Raw genomic sequence first — 19,499 nt, 5'->3', positions numbered from 1 at the left:
GCTCTTTAGCTTCACAAGTAGCTGAGATTAGAGGTGTGTGCCACAGCACTTGACCTCATTTCTATATTTTTAAATCTCATGCTCATTAAAAGTTTCTACTCTTAAAAACTGTTCCCTTCCTCCTGGGACTGGCTTTATGGGCCTGCAACCTGTGTCCTGCATTCAGAAGACTCTCATGCTTGGTTTAATGTTGGGCTGTTACCGTCTTAAACTTTTAAATTTTGGGACAACAAATTCCACGTTTTCATTTGGCACCAGACTTGAGAAAATTTGTAGCTGACCCTGTTCCCCCCATCTCTAAGTCACACTCCTCTGTTTTAGATGCCTTCTTTGCTCATACAAATCTCAGATAAACAGAATCCTGGTGGTGGGTACATGCATTTGGGAAGCAGTATGGTATGGAAGGTCAACAATTGAATTTTTTTTTCACCTTAGTCTTTCCCCTTCAGTCCCAACTTTGTGTGTGTGTGTGTGTGTGTGTGTGTGTGTGTGTGTGTGTGTGCACGCGCGCGCGTCTGTGCGCGCTGGGGATCAAACCCAAGGTTTCTCAAATGAAAAACTGGCACTTTGAGGATAGTCCCCAACCCCTGGCTTCCTGACTTATGAGTGGAAATAATCATAGTAATATCATAGCAATGTTTTCATTTGTTTTTGTAAGTGAATGACATAAACCATGAAAACAAATATTGCATAATATATATAGTAATATATAAAAATACACATATATATACATATATATGCATATATATTTATTTATTTATTTTAGGTCATTCAGGACAAAAAGTAATCCAAGGGTCAGGACTGAATGTATAGAGTAGATGACAACATTTATTGGAGCTGGCAGGTAAATGCTGACTTCTCAGAGCAGAAGTGGGCAGCCTCTGGCTGAGCCATCACTCCACAGCGCAGGAGCAATGAGCAGGAGAGAGAAGAGGCCATTTGCAGTGAAGCCCTAAGAAGGGCCACAGCACTCCCTGGCTTTTTTTCTCTCCCATCAGTACCAAGTGGGCTGTAGTTTGGTGACAGACACCACTTCAGGTCAGAAAAGGGTATATCCTGGCAGTTCTAGACCATTGTACACTAACTGAACACTGGGCATTGTACAGTTTTTCTTTATCTATGATTAAGTGGCTTTGCATAAGGTTCGTTTCTGTAATATAGGACAGACAATGAAGAACAGGGCCAGAATTTGAGGTCGGAAGTCCTCAGTTACAGGACAGAACAAGAATTACCTCTTAAGATCTCTTCCGTCATAACTTCTACTTTATCTCCATCTGAGATGTTACATTCCTACCTGATATATGCCCCCCAATTCCTATCTCCTCTAAACGCGCGAGCGCGCACACGTAAATAATAAGAGAATAAAACATAAAAACTCCAAAAAACAAAAATATTGCTTTCCAGAAGGAGAAAATGGGTCGCCTGCTTCTTTCCCGGGTCCCGCGTCTATCTATCTCCTTTCGATCTTTCTAAAGATAGAAATTCCAGGTTGTTCGTAGCTGCTTTTGACGGGGAAAAAAACCCCGAGGTTTTTGCTTTCTCAACAAGCAAAAAAATCCTGTTTCCTTTAAGCGTCGATTGCTCCTGTTCTCTTCCAGAAAGGCTTGCCCCACCTCTCCGAACCCAGACAAAAACTGAAATGCGGATAAAAACGCACCCCAGCAGCAGCCCTATATACGACATCCCAAGAGGCCTGCGGGGTCGCATGATTCAAGCTCACGGGGACGAGCAGGAGCGCTCCCGACTTTTCTGGAGCCCCAAACGTCCTACGACTCACCTTTCCCTAATCCTGCACCGTCCCTCCCCTGGCCCCAGACTCTCCCTCCTGCGGTTCCCCGAGCCCTGGTGGGCGGTGGGTGGTGGGTCGGGGAGGCGCGTGGGGAGCCAGAGGCGCCGCACCTGTGGGCGCCGGGGGCGCGGACCCCTCCCGGTGCCAGCGGGCGCAGCTCCGCGGCGGCTCCGCTAGGGGTCTCTCTCGGGTGCCGAGCGGGGTGGGCCGGATCAGCTGACTCTCCGGGCTCCGAGCCCCGCCGCCGCGCTCCGGCTCCGTCAGTTTCCTCGGCAGCGGTAGACGAGAGCACCCGGACCAGTGCGATCGCTGGGCCACCAGAGACGGTGGAGGAGACTCGAGCACAGCAAGGGCGCGGCGGATCCCATTCGCACAGCAGCGCACTCGGTGCCCAGCGCAGGGTCGCGATGCTGCCCAGCTTGGCTCTGCTTCTGCTGGCCGCTTGGACGGCTCGCGCGCTGGAGGTGGGTGCTGTGCCCTGGAAGGGGGGAGGAGAGCATGATGGGGATGCGATCCCCCCAAGTCTTTAATTCTGAGAAGCAGGGGGCTGCTAAGAGTGCCCTTCTCCTCGCCACCCCCGCTCACGGGCCCCCTGCGCATCCCCGCCTCCGGCCCAGCCCTGCCCCGGGGACGCGCGCCCTGGTCAGCGGAGACCGAGCGGGCGAGGCGCGGGGCTTCCCTGGTCCCCGCCAGCTCTGGGCGATAAGGGGAGGGGGAGTCGCTGATCCCAGACCCTGACTCAGCCCTGTCTCGAGATCAGGGTCCAGGGAGGCGAGAGACATCCAGATGGGGGAGAAGGGGAAGGGAGCACGTGTGGAAAACCGAAAACGCAGAGTCCCCGGATCCAGTCTCGGAGCCTTCAGTCGCTGCCCTTCCCTTTCTCTCGGGCCCCCGGGTGGAGGAGTCGGAACCCCTCTGGAAGCTGGGGGTCTCCTGGCTTCTTTCTGCCCATGCCACGCGTTTCACCTTTTCTTCCTACTTCCACCCCTCTTGCTCGCCTTCATCCCTGTTCCTGTTCGCGGTCGCTGGCGGTGGCAGCCTGCGAACAACCCTAGCAGGCGCTGGCGCCAGGGTCGCGCACCGCCTTCCGCAGGCAAACTTTGTACATTTCCGCGTCTCCCTTTTGTGTAAGTTGCGAGAGATGGGAGGGGTCGGAGACCAGCGGCCACTGCACCTTCCCTAAGCCCGGACGTCCCGGGCGTGCATTCGCACCCTCAAGCTTCTCCCAGCCAGGGAGAAAGTCCCGTGGAACAAAAGCGGCGGCACCCCGCCCTCGCCGTCCGGGGCGCGGTGGCTGAGCCGCGGTAGTCTGTGAGCCACCAAGGCTCCCTTCCCAGCGCCGCGCGTCTGCCCCAGAGGGGGCTGGGGCGCTGCTGGGGCCTCCCGGCGGAGCCTCGGGGTCGGGTCGCTCTTGTTCACATCCTTGGATCACCGCTGTGCTTTCATTCTGTGCTGGGCTCTAAAGTCCTTAGGGAGAAATACTGGAGAGTGGGGTGCGCGACTGGAAAGGGCAGTGGCGGGTGGTGGGAAGCAGGATCTCATCCCTCCTGGGCATCAAAGGGGACGTTTGTCTGATTAAGGCGCGGCCTCCTCCCTGGCAGCTCTGGGGATTCTGGTTTAGACCCCCTGAGGGCGCAGGATGGTGGGGGAGAGTCCGCAGGCTCCTTTTTTTAGGGTGCAGATAAAAGGGTTGAACAGAGTGAAGATTAAGACGGAGAAGATGGCGCCTCTGCAGTGCAGCAAAGAAAAGCTGTGTGGAGGCTGCAGCCTGGTGAAATCCACCCACCACTAGGTGTATAACAAGTCTTCCCCATTCACCCAACTCTGGAACATTCAGCTAACGCCTGAGCAAAAAGACTATTTTTCTTTTTATCTGAAGATGCTTGGAAGTTGTTTGCTTGACAGTTGGGGCAGAGGAGATTGCATTTTGCATTGGTGAGGTTCCCGTTTAAGTATCTTACCATTTGCAACCACCCCTCCCCATTTTTGTCCCCTTCTCTCCCCCACCTCGTAGTAATTTTCCAAAAAAGCAATTTCCGGGCAAGTGTTTTTCTGTAATTCCACCGAGACTGTACAGATTGTCACACCATTACAGTTTTTTAGTCCCTAATTTACAAGGTCATTGAACTTTTTTCCCTTCTGATTTTCATCCACAAGTGGCTCAGGAATCACCGGAGGGCTAGTTAAGACAGGCTGGTTTAGGAGTCTAAGAATTTGGTTTTCCATGTTCTTAAAAGAGGCATTCAATTAGGAAATGCTGATTGATGACTTAATATTTTGTTTGTATGAAGATTTTAATTTTCCTGAATTGTCTCACTACAAATTAAAAAACAGAAAAAGCAATTAAAAACACACCATAACCTTTGTTTTGAGAGCTTTTGCCAAAACTTAAATATTTAACTTTCTTAAGCATTTTTTTCTGTATAAAAAGAGGTAACATGTAGGCAGATATGATTTGAATTTACTTTCTATTTGCTTTTTATGCCATCTTTCTGGAGATATTTCTCTGGTTATTATCACCTTTAAAGGCTGGAGATCAGATTGACTTTAGTACATTTTGCAAAGTGCTGGTAGAAGGGTAGGTAATTCACTCTACTGAGGTTTGAAGGGGATTTGTGAAGCTCTGTGTCACTGAACCAATGTAATTATGAGTTGACTATTGAAAATAGGTCTGCAGGTGGCTCTAAAAAAGAAACAAATGACAGCAATGATAATGGGGCCCCAGCTTGCAGGGAAGGGTTGTTATTCCCCCGGTTGATGCTTTTGTCTGGTGTATTGATTAGAGGCATGAGTTTAACAATCCTTGACACGCAAAATATTTATTTATTTATTTATTTATTTACTTACTTACTTACTTAATCACCCATTCATTAATTTTTTTCCCTGTTAGGTTTTGCTTTCCTGCATTAAAGGTTTCGTCTAAACACAATTGTCTTGTGTTGGTATAGTGCTGATTCACAGATGCTAGAAACTTACTGCTACTGATGAGAACTGCCCTAAAAGTAGAATCCTGCACACAGAATAGTGAGGCTGAGATGGTTATCTACAAGGAGTCACCCTTTTTTGCTAATCGGTGGGAAGCCATGATAGGCTGCAAAAGCTACTCTCCTGTCACCCTAAGCAGCAAAGAATCCTGACTATTAGTACTGCAGAGAAGTTACTAGATGGAGCAGCTGTTCTGGTCGGGATTGAGGAAATGAAAAGGAACATGTAAGATTACAAGGTTAAGTTAGGAATGACTAGTAATGACTGCTTAAAAAAAAAAGGCAAAGAAATATGATCAATTGAATATTGGTTTCAAGGAAAATGGAGAGGTTATTTTATGGTTAATCAATCTCCTTGTTGCTACAGGATCACTATTTTAAGTTATTGTTTATGGCATACCAGGAAGTTTTTTGTACAGTTATTTATATGATGATGTAGGTTGTCAGTTGCTCTAGAAATAAGCATAGCTATGATGTGCCTGAAAAAGTGAATGAAAGAAGTTCAATAAAATTCAGTAGAAATTACATTATTTCTGCAAAATGTATTGCCTTGAGACTTACAAAGCATCTTTGATTAATGTGTTTCTTTTAAAGTCTCTACCTTGGTATATCAATCATGTAAGCAAAGATAAACCTACACAAATGACCTGCAAGTGCCAAGTTTCAAGAATGTAAGGTTTAATTTCCTTGCATAGTTCTCATTACTCACTGCCCTTCCCCACCACCCTGAAGTTTGTGGGGTAAATAAAACATGCTCATGATTATGAAAGAACTTATATGTTAAGTTCTAGAAAGAATACATATTTAGCTGTGTATAGAGTGAAAGTGTTATAGGGTAAAAACCTGTATTTAAGGAGTAAAGGAACAATGGATGAGATAATCCTGTAGCATTTCCTGGTAGTAACTTTCCACCTAGGTTTGTATACCAAGTCTGGGGCGTGGAGGCTAAGTCTGTACAGGTATGGTATTTGTTTACATGCCTCTTTTTGCCTTTGCCAGAAGAGAGACAGATAGTCTCTCTCTCTCTCTCTCTAGACTCTCTCTGTCTCTGTCTCTGTCTCTCTCTCTCTCTCTCTCTCTCTCTCTCTCTCTCTCTCTGTCTCTCTCTCTCACACACACACACACACACACATAGGAATGTGTAGGCAGGGCCTTTATCTTCTATTCTCTGTTCCTCCTTTAAGGGTGAGCACAGTGCAGGATTGGACTTGATTAGTCTCTTAATCAAATATTAGGGAAATTTTTACTGATTGACTTCTGGGGCCAAACCCAGTCTCTGAGCATGGATGATATTGCAGTGCTCCCAACCATCTTCTCCTTCACATAGCTTCCAGTCTTCTGGGTAAGACAGATAAACAACAGACTCTATAAGTAGGCACATGAACTGTGACAGTTGCAGGGTATGCTCTGGAGAGGAGCAGGGAATTGGGAATAAGGAGATAAGGGACTGAAAGCAGGATTGAGAAACCTATGGTGTGGGTATCAAGTAGGGTCTTGACCAAGACAGTACATGATGAAAAAGCAATTCTCTGGATAGTAATGAAGGGATGGGTAAAATAATTTTTTTTTTTTTGCTTTTGTTTTGTCAAATGCTTCTAACAAGGAACATTATTTTATTAATCACAGGTTCTCAACCTTGATTGCACATTGGAATCATGTGGATTAAAATAAAAACAAAACAAAAACAAAACTCTTGTCAGGACTCCACCCAATGCAGCTAAATAAGATCCTTTGGAGCAATGCCTTGTCATTGGCATTTGGAGAAAAAAACAAACAAACAAACAAACAAACAAACAAAACCTCTTTAGGTAATTCTTAGTAATTCTTATGTGCAACCAGAGTTTTAAGACCAGCTACAAATACACCAACATGAACTACTTGCAAGCTACTTTTTGGATCTTGGAGAAGGTCTCAGCAAGTTGTTCTGAAACCAAAAAGGCCAAGTACTGCCTGGAAGGCTCAGTAGAGCAAGAAATATGGAGAAAGGCAAAAGAAAACACAGGCCATTGTTAAGTGTTTTTATTTCTCTTCAAGCTGTCACACATTAACATTCTTCTTATAACAAGGATTACTAGTAAACTCCATTCATGGGGCTGGAAACTCATGTAGTGTCAGGGAAGAACTCTCCCCTCACCTGGCACACTACCTACACTTGTGAGGTCATGACCCGCAGTGGCCTCAGCTCCAAGCACTAACAGTTGCACGGTGTTTAGGTCTTTTGCTGGTGAGTGTGACCTTTCTGTTGCACTTGACCATGAAATCCTTTCCTTTTCATAATGGGATCTTGAATACAAATGTGTGGAACCCAGATGGATGTTAAATACCGGCTTCTGCAAACCCTTGAAATGTTGTCACCCTGTGAGTCTCACAGCCTGTGTCACAGTATACAGACACACCCTCATGAGACACTGGGAGAGGAGAAGGTGGCAGACTGGCAAAACTAAGGGGAAGGAACGAGTACTCCCTGAATGGATGGGATGATGGGCAATAAAAAGTCTGAGTCGTTCTCTTTTCCCCTTTCCTTCCCACTCTGTTCCATTCCTTTATACAAAGAAAAGCATAGTACCCAAACCCTCACTCGGAGTTTGCACATGAAAACCTTAGAGAAGGGGGCAAGTTTCATTGTCTTCAGTTCAATGTGCACAGTTGAAGAAATAATGAGGGCAGTAGTATTTTTCTTTGGAAAAAAAATGGTGATTTTTTTTCTCTTCAGATTAATCCTGATTCATAGATATATCTATGAATCAGGATTCTTTAGGAATAAAAATCCACCAAAGACTGGATAAAACTAAGAATAAGGTAATTTATTTAAAAAAAAATCCTAGACACATTTCTCAGTTAACAGATTTTGAAAAAGTGAGGCTTAACATATTAGCTAGGTGACTTTTCAAAGAGCAATGCAGAGGACTCAGCCTCACGTGTGTTAAATCTGAGCTATAGAATGGAGCAAAGAGGGCATTTTATTTAGATTTGTGTGCCTGCGTTTTGAAGAGGCATACAATTCAAATTTAGCTTGAACATGGTTAGAATTATAGTATTTTATGAACGAAGGTAGTAGTTGAAATGGGGAAGATGAGAGAGATTTTTTTAAAAAACCCATCTCTATGGAAAGACTTGGAATTATTTCTGCATTTATAATGTTGACTTTTATTCCAGGCTTGATCTTAGGCCAGTAACACTGAGTCATTGAGTGTTTCTCAGATGTGTAGAGAAGGCAGCATTATTGCACACTGTTAGCTTTCCATTACTGTAACAAAATACCTCAGATAATCAGCTTAAAGGGAAGGTTTACTTTGGCTTACGGTTTTGGAAGTTTCAGTAGTCCATGGTTGACTGGCCTGGTTACTTTTGGGCCAGGGGTTGGGTAGCTCATCATGGTGGAAAGTGTGTAATAGGTAAGGTGCATACCTCAAGGAAGCCTAGAAGCAAAAAGGAAAGAGGAGGAGATGTGAGTTCCCCAATTCCCTTCAAGGAAACATCTCCAGTGATCTTAAACCTTCCACCAGGTCCCAGGTTCCACTATCTCCCAATAGGGCCACATTAGGGAATAAGCCCTGAGTACATGGGTCGTGGGACATATGTAAGATCTAAACCATAGCACACACTGTTTGAGGAACTGGTCCTGACCCTTTGGAGCTGTTGGCTGTTGTTGAGGATTAAATTGCCGTCTATGTAAAATGCTTAGAACATGTGTATGAGTTAATATATATGTAGCCTGATGGCCCATTATAAGTGCTATGTAAATCTTACTATTTATACGATGGTGATGGTGATGTAAAATTGATATATTTAAGTCTCACACATAGTTTTTGAAAGTTTTCTATTTCACTTATTAATTCACTTATCAACCAATTAAGACTGTTCTAGGAAGCAGGTGGTTTGTTCTTCATAAGAATGATTGAATTTGATTTAAATATAAAAGCACATCTCAGATAAAAATTTTACAACACATTATAAAATTTCTTTTATTAAATTTATAATTTTCTATTGCAGTTGGCTGCTTGAAAAATGTTTGAATGTTTCATGCTCATTGAGAAGTTTAAGCAGTATGGAAATGTGGAAAAAGTACAAGCAGGTTTTAACACAAATGGAAAAGACCTATTTTTTTTTTTTTTTTTTTTTGTGGTGCTGGCTATTGATCCCAGCGCCTTGTGCAAGAGAGGCAAGCACTCTACCAACTGAACTATATCCCCAGCCTGGAACGACCTATTTTTAATGTGCACACTGGCAGCCATACAGTGTCTAATATTGAGCAGTTTATACACTGGTCAATTATTAACTATTAGTTGGTCACCATCTATATGCACTGGAGCTGTGAATAGGCTTGGCTTAGTTTCTTGCAAAACCTTTTCTGGAAAAATTAGTAAACAAGACTTTGCCAATCTGAGCAGAAGTGGATCATTTCAAATGCCAGCAAAAGAATTTTGGTCCTAGAATGGAAACTCAGAAGTTGCTCTTCACTGGGGATGAGGAAACTGAAGCACATATTTCTTGAGAAGGCTGTATTTCTGTTAAGAAATCAGTTTCAAAATAAAGTTAATGTATGTAACCAGTGATATATGGCTATCACATCTAAAGTATATATTTAAAAAAATCAGCATATTTTGGTCATGACAGAAAAGACTTTCAATCCCGATTTCAAAATTAGGCTAAGGATAGTTCAAAGCTCTCAGTGCATTAAACTGCAGATACTGCACTTCAGTGATGATTAACACATTGAAGGATCAAGAAGCAAAGTCCCAAGGAATCCACTTGTTTTTTTTTTTTTAAGCTGCATTTGTAGTAGTCTACTCAGAATAAATAAATGTAGTAGGCATGCAGGAGGTGGACCTAGAATCATGTGTAGCATTGGTGAGCAAGGATAAGAAATAGACAACATAAACACTGTAGGAGAGGGGAGAGGAGAATGAGGCAGTTTGTGAGTGAGTGGATCCTGATCAACAAAGTGGTGATTTCTTAGGGTCTTATTAGGGATCCCCAAACAGTGTTGGAATTCCCTCATTTACAGATTATTCTCAAGTTTAGAAGATTTTTTTCAGATGAAAAATTTTCTTTTGACAAGAAAAATTGTTACTTATTTTGTTTTTTGATGGTTAAATCAAAAGTCTAATTTGTCCTGTGCTGTCAGTCACCTTCCAGAGAAAGCCACAGACTCTCTTCATTGAAAAATATAAGGCGTCCTAAATGATGGAGATGGATAAATTACTTTTCATCCTTAAAACACACTTATGAGAATAAGAGATCTGTTGTATAAAGAAAAGTCATTTGTATTAAGCAAAGAAATGAGTTGTTTCTCCTTGTTGCTAAAGCCTTAATGACTGTAATATATTTTGACCCCATGAAGACATTTTACAGGAAGAAAAACAAGCCGTTTAATCTTACCCTTGAGATAAGTTTTTGTGTTTAAAACCTGCCCCCTTGCCCCCAGTTACCAGAAACTCATTTATTGAGTTTTTCTTTGTCTGCACATACTTGATTGGTATTTTTCAATAAAATTAATGAGGTAGCATAAGTTTCATTTTTAATAGAAAATAAAGAAAATGGCATTACCCATTAAGGTTTGATTAGTTCAAGAAAAGCACTTTTTAAATCTGTTCCTATTATTGGATGGACTTTCAAAGGCATAATTACATTGTTTTTAAAAATGTCACTGCTCAGTTATTTTATTTGCAATTGAATTGGTAAGCAGACATGATAAGGGTAGATAAGCACTAGTTCTTAGCCATATTGTTTATTTTAATCATTAAGAAAAAGACTTTATCGGTCTGGGGTTGTGGCTCAGCAGTAGTAGAGCGCTCGCCTAGCATGTTCGAGGCACTGGGTTTAATCCTCAGTACCACATATAAATAAATAAATAAATAAAATAAAAGGTATTTAAAAAAATAAGGAAAGAAAAAGGCTTATCTACTTTGAAAGTGATACAAAAGTTTTGAAATCTGAGTGTTTTCAGACTAACACTTAAACCCATCATATGAAAAGTCATATTTCATAGCATATATTCCTCCTCCTGATGCTGTTAGTTGCTTATTATAGTTTATTTAGAACAAATATAATTTTGTCATCACAATATATTAGTTTGAGGTGCAGAGTCTTAAGAACTCCCCCGGAAATGTGCAAATATGTAGATCAATTTTATGAATGTTTTGCTCACAGGTATATATTAAATTTAATTAATCATATTTAAAATTAAAATCAAATTTCTGTTCAGAAGTTGCAGGCTTATTTTCATACCTAGATTCTTATAGATAACACCCAGTAAAGGAAAATTAGGTCTTCTGTTTCACACATATTTTTGAGGTCCTTTCCCCCAAGGGAATAATGAATTAAACAGAATAAACGGGAAGACCAGGTGACTTGGAAAAAGTTAAGGTGGGCAAGAGCTGTGGGGGAACACTATGTGGAAGTGTATGGTATTTTATATAATATTCTTGAAAAGGGTCTTTAATTGGCTCACTACCCAAAGGTAAACTTAAAGCTCTGAACTGTATATTTGCTGTGTTGTAAGAGAATTGGGAACTGGGAATCTACTTTGGAGTGGTTAAATATTCAAAACAAAAATGGTGGGGGATTTAAGTTAAGTGGATGTGACCACACTGTTTTCCATAATTTGTTTTAACAGGACAGTTCCTTAAACCTAGTATTTACTGAATGCTTGTAAGTATATTCAGTCGGTGCTGTAGAATTTTATACTGTGATGAAGAATTACATGTTTTGATTCTGGAGAGTTGAGGAAATTTCACTTATGTTTCAAAGATTCTGAACAAACAGAAAATTAAAGCGTTTTAAATAAAAATTGGTTTTGTGGACCTTTTTCATGAATGCTGTCAGTAACTTAATAGTGTTCTTTCATTTGCAACTCTTCATTTCAGGAATTCAGTGCCTCAAAATATATTTTATCAATTTGTTGGGACACTTTCAGATGAGAAGACATTGAAATGATTTTTCTGGATTAAGGTAGTGAAGTTTAGAAAGAAAATGTGTATTGGAATTAAACTGAGTGGCCATCAAAATGAAAATTTCAGTTTGGTGCTTTTTATCATCTGACAGCTAATGTTTTCTTTTTATTTTACTGTGAAGAGGATCACAATTGGAACTTTAAAAAAAAGTATTTAATTATGTTATTTGTATTGTCTACAAGAAATAGTACTTTTTGAGTGGTGGGTGTGGATCTCATAAAAATCAAAGGGAAGTCAGTAGAGGAAAGGGACTAAGGTGTGGGAAGCAGGGAGGGAGGGGGCAGTACAGGGGAGGGATATTGGTCGAATTATATTATGTGCATGTATGAATATGTAACAACAAATTCCATCATTATGTACAACTATAATGCACTAATATAAAAATGTGGGGAAAAAAAAGAAATAGTACTTTTCAAGTTCAAGGGTTTGAAGCTAATGCCACTATGTGCCATTTATTTGACAGGCATTAAAAGACTAATTGAGGTTATGATTAGCCTTGTATTTTGCTCACATTTTCTCATGCTTGTATTTAATGTTTTGTGTCAAGTGTTAAATCTTTTTACACGAAATAATTCAGAAAATTTAAATCCAGTAAAAGTAAACCAAATTTTGAGATCCTTTAGTTGTTTTGGGTGGGGGAGATTCTTGGCTAACCCATAGGGTGTTTGAACTTGAAGACAGTTTACATATTGCTGTTAGTTGAAGAATTATGAAGGGCTGTACTTTTAAGAGTATATTTGTGGACTGGGGTTGTGGCTCAGTGGTAGAGTACATGAGGTACTGGGTTCCATCCTCGGCACCACATAAAAATAAAATAAAGGTATTGTGTCCACCTATAATTAAAGAGAAAAAAAAAAGCGTCTATTTGTGACAACATTTCCATTTTGGACACTGCTTGCTCGTTCAGTAAGTATGAGAGGAGGGAATCCCCGAGGGTAGCTGGAAGATTTCCAGCTGATGATAGGGTGGCCTTGTGACTATGCGGCTGCTACAGAGGAGAGGGAAGGCAGCTGGACAGAAATGTCCTTATGACAGAGTCGTTTATCAGCATGGCCATCAAAGTTGTGCAGAACAAAGGTAATGAAGGATGTGGCTGCAGAGAGGGTTTACTTAAGTAAGCAATGTGGGAGGCGACTTACCTTGCTCTTTCTTTGTATCTGCCAGTTGCATGTTTTGCTTCACTTTTGTGAACCAGACTCAGGTTACTTTGGTCTGCTTATGAATTTTGGGGGTCGTGTTTTAAAGACACAAGATAGGTAGTGTTAGGTTTGTTGGGAGTACTTCTTGTGTGTCTGGTTTTCTAGTTGTGTTTATTGATGTCATAAATAACTCATGACGAGATAAGGAAAAAAAAAAAGTCAGTGTAAGACATTTTCCTGGACAAGAATGGACTTTGGGTGTAATATTCTAAGAGTTTATTATCACATGTTAAATTGTTTATGCTTTTTAAGAAATCCAACATGTTGTCCTCATTGCTCCTTGGCTTATTTTACAAAGTAGAACATAACAAGTTCAAACTCAAGCCCATGGTTCTCTTGTTAGCATTAAACATCCTCCTTAATTCAGGATGTTTAATTGGATGTTTGAAGTATGCTTTCACCTGTTCTATCCGACTTCACATTTTTACAGGACATTTCTGATTGACGTCTGTAATGTTACATTGATTTGGAGTTATAATTTTTTTTAATTATTACTGATTTACTACTCTATCTCTCTTTCTTGCATTTAAAGACCATTCCTTTTTTTTTTGGACATGTTTTGGGTGACTTTTGTGTTTGAATTATGACAGAAGCACTAGAATCTTAGATGGGGCTGTTTGCAGAGAGGTAGCACAGTTCTTGCCATGAGGAATTCAACAGCCTAATGGGTGAAAGAAGAAGTGAAGAAATAATTAGGTATCATGGGCCAAGGCTGCAGTGGAAGGACCTATAATGTCTTCACAGAGAAGGCAGGCAGCATTTGGCCTGGGTTTCAAGTTTGAATGAAGGTCAACTGGGCATGGTAGGGCTTCCCAGACAGAACAGTGAGGGGTAGAGCTTTGGATGAGGAAGCCATTAGTATGTGGTGAGAAAGACAACAGGAGATAGGTAGTGTTAGGTTTGTTGGGATGTCCTTAACGAGTCTGAACTTCATTTTCAGAGCAGGGAGGTACTTTTAAATCCCATTTGGGTTCCTCAAACAGGGTGACCATTGATAGCTGCAGTTCACTTAGGTTGTGGAGCTTTTGCGGAAGTCCTGTTCAATATCTGCTTCATCTTCTTGGTCAGAGGCTGGAACCTACCTGCATGGGAAGGCTGGTGAATGTGCTCTGTTAGCGGGCATTGCCACAAGAACATGTTCCTGGTTGTCTTCTAAAGGATAAAGGAGAGGCAAAATCATGGGTGGCAGCTGGCATTCTGGATCTAGAGGAGATACGGTGCTGTAAAATGATCTAGAGGAAAGTGAGAAGACGACGAAACATTCTGAACCAAAGCAGACATTCTCCATGAACACGTAGAGGAGGTCTGTGGAGTTTGCCCACTTTGCCTGCCTGCCAGCTAACCACACAGTGGGAGCATCTTTCGTTTTATGGCAGGAACATCCATTGCCAAGTCTCTGCTTTGGCTGATCAAACCCAGGATGTGTTCAGACTTGTGCTCCTGGGACATCTTCGCAACTAGAGCAATGGCAAGAAGGGATAATGCCAGTGACGGGAGAGTAATGGGGGTATCGGGTTCCTCTCCCTGATGGCAAGCCATCTCTCATTTGACCTAGAGATGTTGCTGTTGACTTGCTCTTGAAAGGAGCAGCAGATAAAACAGGCTTTGAGATTTTTAGGAAGGAGCATGATGATATTGAGGCCTCTTGAGCAAGACCTGCCTGTCACGGTGACCCTCTTGTGTTCCTTCGTACCTGTCAATGCTCACCTGTCCTTTTGAAACCGAAGAGAAAGACGCATGGAAAAGAGAAGAGTGAGCCCTCATATGTTTACATCAGTACAAGTGAGGCAGCCATCTTAAAATTCATTTTCATCACATATATTTTCTTATTTATTTAGAATATTTTAGGTGACCAAAGGAACATGTAGACCAGAAAGTATGTGATGAAATGAAGATTTGTTAAAAAATAATAATAATTATAATCAGGCTTGATATAATATTTGGAGAGAGTGTTTGGAAGTTTTATATTAGATATTTATTTCATCTTCACCTAAAGGTTTATTTAAAATATGTCTTAGGATTTAGACATGTTCTACATGGTCTGTCTTTTAAGGAAATGTCTAAACTTTCATGGTTCCTTGAAAGCTTCTCTTGGTTATATTTTCCAATTTTTTTTTAACACTTCACTCCCTTTAACAGTAGTCAGAAGGGTAGTATGAGTCCAACCGTTTTAAATCTTGACTTTTTATATTATTTTTTAAATTGTTTATTTTAATTAGTTATACATGACAGTAGAATGCACTTATGCACTTTGATATACATAGATGGGATATAATTTCTGAGTGTACATGTTGTAGGATCACATTGGTCATGCAGTCACATATATACATACAGTAATAATGTCTGTTTCTTTCTACGGTCCTTCCTATCCCCACATCCCTCCATCCCCTCCCTTCACTTCTCTCTACCTAATCTAAGGTAACTATCCTTCTCTAGTGTCATCCCCCTTATGGTGAATCTTGGCTTTTAAAATTTTTCTTTCTTTTCTCTTTTTTCTTTTTTTGTTTTCTTTCCCTCCCTGTCCCTTCTCCCTCCAACCCGTCTCTTTATTTATTTTTCAGTACTATGGATTGAACCTAGGAGTGTTCTATTGCCGAGCTAAATCTGCAACCCTTTTTATTTTATTTTGAGATTTGCTGAGCTGCTGAGGCTGGCCTTGAACATGCTTACTCCTGCCCCAGCCTCCTAAGTAGCTGAGATTATAGGAGTGACACTATGCCTGGCCAAAAAAAAGGTCTATATATCAAATGTTTTATTACTCTACTTCCAAGACATTGCCTTTACAAAAACAATTTGTGCAGGTCTGGAATAATTGTTTGATGAAGATCTGAAAAAAGTAGCCTTTTTTTGGGGGGGGGGTTGATACGGGGGTTTGAACTCAGGGGCACTGGACCATTGAGCCACATCCCCAGCCCTGTTTTGTATTTTATTTAAAGACAGGGTCTCACTGAGTTGTTTAGCACCTTGCTTTTGTTGAGGATGGCTTTGAACTTGTGATCCTCCTGCAGGGATTACAGGCATGTGCCATTGCCTCCAGCTAGCCATAATGTTTGAACATATATCTTTCTCATATTACACTGATAAATATTTTGAAATTATATTTTTAATTATCAATGTTTTGAAATGTCTTTCATAAAGAAAGAGTGCATTGATTAACTTATATCATGTTGATTAATTTTGAAAATTTAATTACATTAGAATTTGAAAGTAAAAAATTAATTCTTTAATTCCCACATAATTTTCTAATAGTTATTAGTTTATATAATTTGAGAAACATTATTTTAAAAACATTCTCCAAAAGAACATACACTTTATTCTGAATTCTGTTATGATTCCATACATCTAAAAATATCTGAACCATCATAACTAACTATGGTCCAAGCCTAGTTTGAAGTGGCTGGTCTTCATTGGTCTGGATCATGCTTGCTTTGTCTGACTTTAAAAAATAAGTAACTTATGTTGTAGACAATATATGCCATTGTTTAAGATCACAAAATTGAAAGCCTAATAATAAGTACTGAGAAGAATGTTTGAGTATTCAACTCTCGACTCACCTGAATCTATCTATCTATCTATCTATCTATCTATCTATCTATCTATCTATCTATCTATTGCTGTGCTGAGGACTGAATCCAGAATCTTTTGCATAGTAGGCGTGTGCTCTATCATTGAGCTATAGCACCAACCCTGACTCAACTGCATCTTGTAAATACCTTATTGACTTTGTTTCATAGTCTGTTGCATTTCTAGATAAACAAGCTCTCTAGAAATTTTCTGTGCTTCGCTGATCATTTAAACACATGAAGTAAATTGATAGAGACTATAAAAATGAGTTGAGAAGTTCCTGGTTAGAGATCAGTGAAATAAAAATGTAGTCCATCCATACAAGTTCATAGGTTTTTCTTATTAGATTCAAATGTGAATTTCAAAAAATGAAAAGAAAAAAGGTAGATTGTAATCATCTTTATGAAGTAAACTAAATTATTATTCTAAATATAGTTCCAATTAAAAGGAAATGGAAAACAAGGTGTAAGAGCCTGTGTAAAGGTACAGCCAGTTAGCAGTATCCTTAGGCATGCTGTTGGTCATTAAGATGCAGCCCTGGAGTAAATGAAGTGATGTTGATTATTTATAAACCCAGTGTTATTTGCTATTGATTTCTTGTTGGTGTACACAATGAGAAAACAGAAACATGACTTTCAAACAGTCATTCATACATATAGGATGGAAATGGGAAGTACCAAGTTCTAATGGGAAGAGCCAAAGAATGGCAGTACTCCATTCAAATGTTCCTCTGGGTCATTTCATCTCACTTATGCTCAGGCCTGATTCTAAGGCAGCACTGTCCAACAAAAGTAAAATGGGACTATTAGATCTAATTTTAAATGTTCAAGTAGCCACTCAAAGTAAAGAGGGGCTGAGGGTATAGCTCAGAGGTAGGGGGCATGTTTAGTAATGTTTAGTATGTGGAGACTGAGCCCTGGATTTCATCATCACCACCAACACCACCATAAACAAACAAACAAACAAACAAACAAATAAAATTTAAAAGGAAGAAGAGAAATGAAAAAAAAAGAAATTAATGTTAACTTGTCATTCCAAGCTATTATTTCAAAATGTGATCAATAGAAAGACTATTCGTGAAGCATATTACAATTTTTTCCATATGTCTTCAGGTGCACTTAACCACTGAGCCACATTCCCAACCTGTTGTATTTTTAATTTTGAGACAGGGTCTGGCTAACTTTCCCATGCTGACATTGAACTTATGATCCAGACTTGTGCCAGCGCACCCAACTAGAGCATATTTTAATTCAGATTGGCTTCACAATGTCTAGGACTTGATAGCCACGTGTGGCTAGTGGCTACCATGTTGGAAGGTTTGCCATCTTAGCCTAGCTTGTGTAATAAGAGAATCATAGGTTTTGGAGCAGGTAGATCCAGAAAACGTTATTTTAAGCTCCCTCATTTTACAGATGAAGAAAGTAGAATATGGAGATGTTAAGTTGCCAGGTATAAAGGACCATAAGCCCAGTTCGTGTCATCTGATTTCCAATCTCTTTATCACATTCTTTCTTTCTTTTTGTGTTCTATATTTCCGTGTCCACTTGAATGTATATGAATTTTGGGTTGTTGCTGTTAGTTAAATATTGAGTCGAGAGCCTTAAGACATCTGGTCCACTTAAGGAACCTGTGGCCTGAACTATACAAAGCTGTTTTGGGCAGACATATCTAGAACCTCTCTGTGAAGTAATATGAGATGCTGCTGTGCCAATGATCCGTTTCTTCTGCTCATTAAAAGGAGGTCGATAGACATGTCATTACCATAAACAGCATATTTGTATACGTAGATCTATACGTATGATAATGAATTGTAGTTTGGTTCTGGGTTTCTGGAAATAGTAGGGTTAAGCCTTGTTTCTTTTTTTTTTTTCCTTGTGTCAGAAGGTTGCTCATGTGTGTACCAAGTTGTTACCCAGTGATACTTCAAGAATGATAATTTTTGACAACTTAAGCCCAATGCACTCCTGGCATGTAAAGTATGTAAGCAAATGTGGGAAGCTTACCCGCATGGTATGGCGGGGTGGAGAAGAGGGGATTGGTGTGGTCCTCTTATGTATTCATCCTTGTAAAGTATTTGTTTTCATGAAAACATGAATGATGGGTCAACTTTCAGAACTGGAAGCTGCTGTTTTTTTCTTGCGTGGATGTTGTAGATTGTGTGAGAACGCTTTGAAGAGAGTTTAAGTTTATTCATGTGATGTAGGTTTAAAGATTTTAGATTTAGTGTCAACAGATTTTCTATTTGAACCTTAGAACTTCTCATCTGTGGTCCAGCTTTACTTACAAAAAAATATTGGCCTTTAAATTAAGCATACACTGTTTTTTCTCCCCTCTGATGCAAGTAATTGAATTTTGCCAGTGGCTGGTGTATGTGCAATGTGAAGAGGTTTCTCAGCTCACAGGAATGAGTTAAAAATACAGGGATATCTGTATTTCCTTTGGCAGGTATTTTAAATCTTTAAACTTTATTAAAAGCTGCCATTTTAAAATCAGTGTCTCGATATTTTTTCATAGAAAATATAATCAATAGGTTTCCACCTTTAACATGTTTGATGGAATCATTATTTAAAATTATGTTTAAATCGGATTTTGAATTGTGAGAGCATTACAAATTCATCGTAGGAAACTTAGAAAAACTGCAAAAACACGCATAATCCTACCACCCACAATGTCAATATATTGTGTCATATTTCAAAGCATTTTTGAGATTATCCTGTAGATTAGATTTTATATCCTATGTATTCTTCTCTTTAAATCTTGTGCTATTATAAATTTTTTGTAGGTGGAATGCTTAATGTATATATAAACCTGAGTTATATAATTGTGAAAATTGACATTTTCAGCTCATTGACATTTTAGCCTAGGAGTTGTAATACAGGGAAGGTATTTATATGCAGAATACTTGGTAATATTTTGATTATTTATTGAGTGATCTAAATTGCTGTTCTCCAGTGGTATTCACCTGTTGTCCCTTCAACTACAATATAAATACTTAAGGAAAATGAAG

General features: G+C 40.0%; 1 protein-coding gene across 6 annotated transcripts in view; it reads left to right on the top strand.

Annotated features, from left to right (window-relative positions):
• Positions 1 to 2,007: 2,007 nt before the first annotated feature.
• The window catches only part of App (amyloid beta precursor protein), a 237,999-nt gene continuing 220,507 nt past the window's right edge, over positions 2,008 to 19,499 (top strand). For 4 of the 6 annotated variants that reach the window (XM_078044500.1, XM_078044498.1, XM_078044497.1 and 1 more), the window contains exon 1: positions 2,009 to 2,253. In XM_078044500.1, coding sequence (XP_077900626.1) covers positions 2,197 to 2,253 — 57 coding nt within the window. In that variant the 5' untranslated portion in view covers positions 2,009 to 2,196. Of the gene's footprint in view, positions 2,254 to 19,499 lie in introns of all 6 variants that reach the window. The other 2 variants (XM_078044496.1, XM_078044499.1) reach the window with 2 other exon arrangements.

Source organism: Ictidomys tridecemlineatus, chromosome 3 (genome assembly GCF_052094955.1).
Source record: "Ictidomys tridecemlineatus isolate mIctTri1 chromosome 3, mIctTri1.hap1, whole genome shotgun sequence".
NCBI lineage: Eukaryota > Metazoa > Chordata > Mammalia > Rodentia > Sciuridae > Ictidomys > Ictidomys tridecemlineatus.
This window is presented reverse-complemented; position numbering and strand designations above follow the sequence as displayed.